The sequence below is a fragment of the Pezoporus wallicus genome, unplaced genomic scaffold (genome assembly GCF_028554395.1).
Source record: "Pezoporus wallicus isolate ANWC-B61680 ecotype Strahan unplaced genomic scaffold, APGP_CSIRO_Pwel_v1 contig_14084, whole genome shotgun sequence".
In the NCBI taxonomy this organism is placed as follows: Eukaryota; Metazoa; Chordata; class Aves; order Psittaciformes; family Psittacidae; genus Pezoporus; species Pezoporus wallicus.
In genome coordinates, this window is record NW_026639256.1 from 1 (window position 1) to 4,594 (window position 4,594).

Here is a 4,594-nt window from a genome sequence, read left to right on the forward strand (position 1 = left end):
CCCCTTCCCCATAGCGCTCCCCTATACCCTGCCCCATAGCGCTGCCCCATAGCGCTGCCCCAGACCCCTTCCCCATAGCACTCCCCTATACCCTGCCCCATAGCGCTGCCCCATAGCGCCGCCCCGCTGCCATTGCAGGTGCTGGTGCGGGCGCTGGCGCTGGTGCGGACGCACTGGCAGCAGCACCAGGACTACGCCTTCGCCTGCGAGCAGCTCAAGTCCATCCGGCAGGACCTGACGGTGAGACCCCCCCATGGGACATGGGGGGCTATGGGGGGGTCCTAGGGGCACTTGGGGGGGGCTGAGGGGCATTTGGAGCTCTCCTGGACCCCTTTGTGTGGGGTCTCCATCACTTTTGGGATGATTCTGGACCCCTTTTGGGGGGTTCCCATCACTTCTGGGAGGGTTCTGGACTCCTTTTTGAGGGGGTACCCATGATATTTTGGGGGCCCCCAATGCTTTTTGGGGGTCCCCATCACTTCTAGGGTGGTTCTAGACCCCTTTTGGGGTCCCCCTGTTCTTTAGGGGGGGTCTAGGCCCTTTTGAGGGGGGTCTCCATCAGTTTTGGGGATGATTCTGGACCCCTTTGGAGGGGTCCCCATCACATTGTGGGGGCGTACCCATGATATTTGGGGTACCCCAATGCTTTTGGGGGGTCCCCATCACTTTTGGGGTGATTCTGGACCCCTTTTGGAGGGGTCCCCATCACTTGGGGGGGGTTCTGGTCCCATTTTGGGGGGGTACCCATGGTATTTGGAGGCCCCCAATGCTTTTTGGGGGTCCCCATCACTTCTAAGGTGGTTCTGGACCCCTTTGTGGGGGTCCTCATCACTTCTGTGGGGGTTCTGGACCCCTTTTCAGGGGGTTACCCATAATATTTGGGGACCCCCAGTGCTTTTTGGGGGGTCCCCATCACTTTTGGTGGGGTTCTGGACCTCTTTTTGGGGCGCTACCCTGATATTTGGAGGCCCCCAATGCTTTTTGGGGATCCCCATCACTTCTGGGGTGATTCTGGACCCCTTGAGGGGGGGTACCCATAATATTTGGAGGCCCCCAATGCTTTTTGGGGGTCCGATCACTTTTGGGGTGATTCTGGACCCCATTTGGGGTCCCCCTGTTCTTTGGGATGGGTCTAGGCCCTTTTGATGGGGTCCCCATCACTCTGGGTACGATCCTGGACCCCTTTGGGGGGTCCCCATCACATTGGGGTGGGGGTTGACCTTTTGGGGACCCCCTGACCTTCTTGGGGGGGGTCTCCTGTATTGGGGGGGGGTCTCACCCCATTGCCCCCCCCAGGTCCAGGGCGTCCGCACCGAGTTCACTGTTGAGGTCTATGAGGCTCACGCCCGCATTGCACTGGAGAAGGTGGGTTTGGGGGTGCCCCTGCCCCCAAAATCAGACCCCCCCCACCCCCCCCCATGTGTCCCCCCCCCCACATTGAGGGTCCTGTGCCCCCCCCCTGCCCCATAGGGTGACCACGAGGAGTTCAATCAGTGCCAGACGCAGCTGAAGGCGCTTTACAGCGAGAACCTGCCCGGGAACCAGGGCGAGTTCACGGCCTACCGCATCCTGTACTGCATGTTCACGCGCAACTCGGGAGGTGAGCCCCATAGCTGCCCCATAGCGTGACCCACAGCTGCCCTATAGTGTGACCCATAGCCCCATGTAACCCCCACATCCTGTACTGCATGTTCATGCGCAACTCGGGAGGTGAGCCCCATAGCTGCCCCATAGCGTGACCCATAGCTGCCCTATAGTGTGACCCATAGCCCCATGTAACCCCCCCACATCCTGTACTGCATGTTCACGCGCAACTCGGGAGGTGAGCCCCATAGCTGCCCCCTAGCGTGACCCACAGCTGCCCTATAGTGTGACCCATAGCCCCATGTAACCCCCCCACATCCTGTACTGCATGTTCACGCGCAACTCGGGAGGTGAGCCCCATAGCCTGCCCCATAGCGTGACCCACAGCTGCCCTATAGTGTGACCCATAGCCCCATGTAACCCCCACATCCTGTACTGCATGTTCACGCGCAACTCGGGAGGTGAGCCCCATAGCTGCCCCATAGCGTGACCCACAGCTGCCCTATAGTGTGACCCATAGCCCCATGTAACCCCTTCATCCTGTACTGCATGTTCACGCGCAACTCAGGAGGTGAGCCCCATAGCCTGCCCCATAGCGTGACCCACAGCTGCCCTATAGTGTGACCCATAGCCCCATGTAACCCCCCCACATCCTGTACTGCATGTTCACGCGCAACTCGGGAGGTGAGCCCCATAGCTGCCCCATAGCGTGACCCACAGCTGCCCTATAGTGTGACCCATAGCCCCATGTAACCCCCCCACATCCTGTACTGCATGTTCACGCGCAACTCGGGAGGTGAGCCCCATAGCCTGCCCCATAGCGTGACCCACAGCTGCCCTATAGTGTGACCCATAGCCCCATGTAACCCCCCCACATCCTGTACTGCATGTTCACGCGCAACTCGGGAGGTGAGCCCCATAGCTGCCCCATAGCGTGACCCACAGCTGCCCTATAGTGTGACCCATAGCCCCATGTAACCCCCCCACATCCTGTACTGCATGTTCATGCGCAACTCGGGAGGTGAGCCCCATAGCTGCCCCATAGCGTGACCCATAGCTGCCCTATAGTGTGACCATAACCCCCGCATCCTGTACTGCATGTTCGCACGCAACTTGGGAGGTGAGCCCCATAGCTGCCCTATAGTGCGACCCATAGCGTGACCCATAACTGCCCTATAGTGTGACCCATAGCCCCCCCATAACCCCTTCATCCTGTACTGCATGTTCACGTGCAACTCGGGAGGTGAGTCCCATAGCCTGCCCCATAGCGTGACCCACAGCTGCCCTATAGTGTGACCCATAGCCCCCCGTAACCCCCGCATCCTGCACTGCATGTTCACGCGCAACTCAGGAGGTGAGCCCCATAGCTGCCCCATAGCTGCCCCATAGCGTGACCCATAGCTGCCCTATAGTGTGACCATAACCCCCGCATCCTGTACTGCATGTTCGCACGCAACTTGGGAGGTGAGCCCCATAGCTGCCCTATAGTGCGACCCATAGCGTGACCCATAACTGCCCTATAGTGTGACCCATAGCCCCCCCATAACCCCTTCATCCTGTACTGCATGTTCACGTGCAACTCGGGAGGTGAGTCCCATAGCCTGCCCCATAGCTGCCCCATAGCGTGACCCACAGCTGCCCTATAATGTGACCCATAGCCCCATGTAACCCCCCCACATCCTGTACTGCATGTTCACGCGCAACTCGGGAGGTGAGCCCCATAGCCTGCCCCATAGCGTGACCCACAGCTGCCCTATAGTGTGACCCATAGCCCCATGTAACCCCCCCACATCCTGTACTGCATGTTCACGCGCAACTCGGGAGGTGAGCCCCATAGCTGCCCCATAGCTGCCCCATAGCGTGACCCATAGCTGCCCTATAGTGTGACCATAACCCCCGCATCCTGTACTGCATGTTCGCACGCAACTTGGGAGGTGAGCCCCATAGCTGCCCTATAGTGCGACCCATAGCGTGACCCATAACTGCCCTATAGTGTGACCCATAGCCCCCCCATAACCCCTTCATCCTGTACTGCATGTTCACGTGCAACTCGGGAGGTGAGTCCCATAGCCTGCCCCATAGCTGCCCCATAGCGTGACCCACAGCTGCCCTATAGTGTGACCCATAGCCCCCCATAACCCCCGCATCCTGTACTGCATGTTCACGCGCAACTCGGGAGGTGAGCCCCATAGCTGCCCTATAGCTGCCCCATAGCGTGATCCACAGCTGCCCTATAGTGTGACCCATAGCCCCCAGTAACCCCCGCATCCTGCACTGCATGTTCACGCGCAACTCGGGAGGTGAGCCCCATAGCCTGCCCCATAGCGTGACCCATAGCTGCCCTATAGTATGACCCATAGCTGCCCCATAGCGTGACCCATAGCTGCCCTATAGTGTGACCATGACCCCTGCATCCTGTACTGCATGTTTGCGCGCAACTTGGGAGGTGAGCCCCATAGCTGCCCTATAGTGCGACCCATAGCGTGACCCATAGCTGCCCTATAGTGTGACCCCTAGCTGTCCATAGCCCCTGCATCTTGTACTGCATGGTCACCTGCTACTCGGGAGGTGAGCCCCATAGCATGACCCACAGCTGCCCTATAGCGTGACCCCTAGCTGTCCATAGCCCCCTCATCCTGTACTGCATGTTCACCCGCAACTCAGGAGGTGGCCGCCATAGCCTGCCCCATAGCATGACCCACAGCCTGCCCCATAGGACCTGCATCCTGTACTGCATGTTCACCTGTAGCTCAGGCGGTTGGAGCCTGTAGGCCCCCCCACGTCATGTTGAGGGGGTTTGTTGTGCACACCCCACATCCTGCCCCCCATTACCCCATATCCACATCCACGACCCACTGCAGAGTGGAGCTGGCCTCTGTTGCCCCATTCCCCCCTGTATCCCCATGGCAGCGCCGCCTCCATCGCCCCATTCCTTGCCCCCCATCTCCCTATGGCCAAGCCCCCTCCATCCCCCCACTGACCCCTACCCCCCCCCCCCCCCCCATGTCCC

At 59.9% G+C, this 4,594-nt stretch overlaps 1 protein-coding gene across 1 annotated transcript; it reads left to right on the forward strand.

The window, feature by feature from the left end:
- Positions 1 to 103: 103 nt before the first annotated feature.
- Positions 104 to 1,629, forward strand: LOC130601723 (leukocyte receptor cluster member 8-like; the record flags this gene model as incomplete). The annotated part of the gene is made up of 3 exons (XM_057413995.1): positions 104 to 240; positions 1,297 to 1,365; positions 1,471 to 1,629. Coding segments are annotated over 3 exons (365 nt in total), but the record flags the coding sequence as incomplete, so codon positions are not given.
- Positions 1,630 to 4,594: the final 2,965 nt, after the last annotated feature.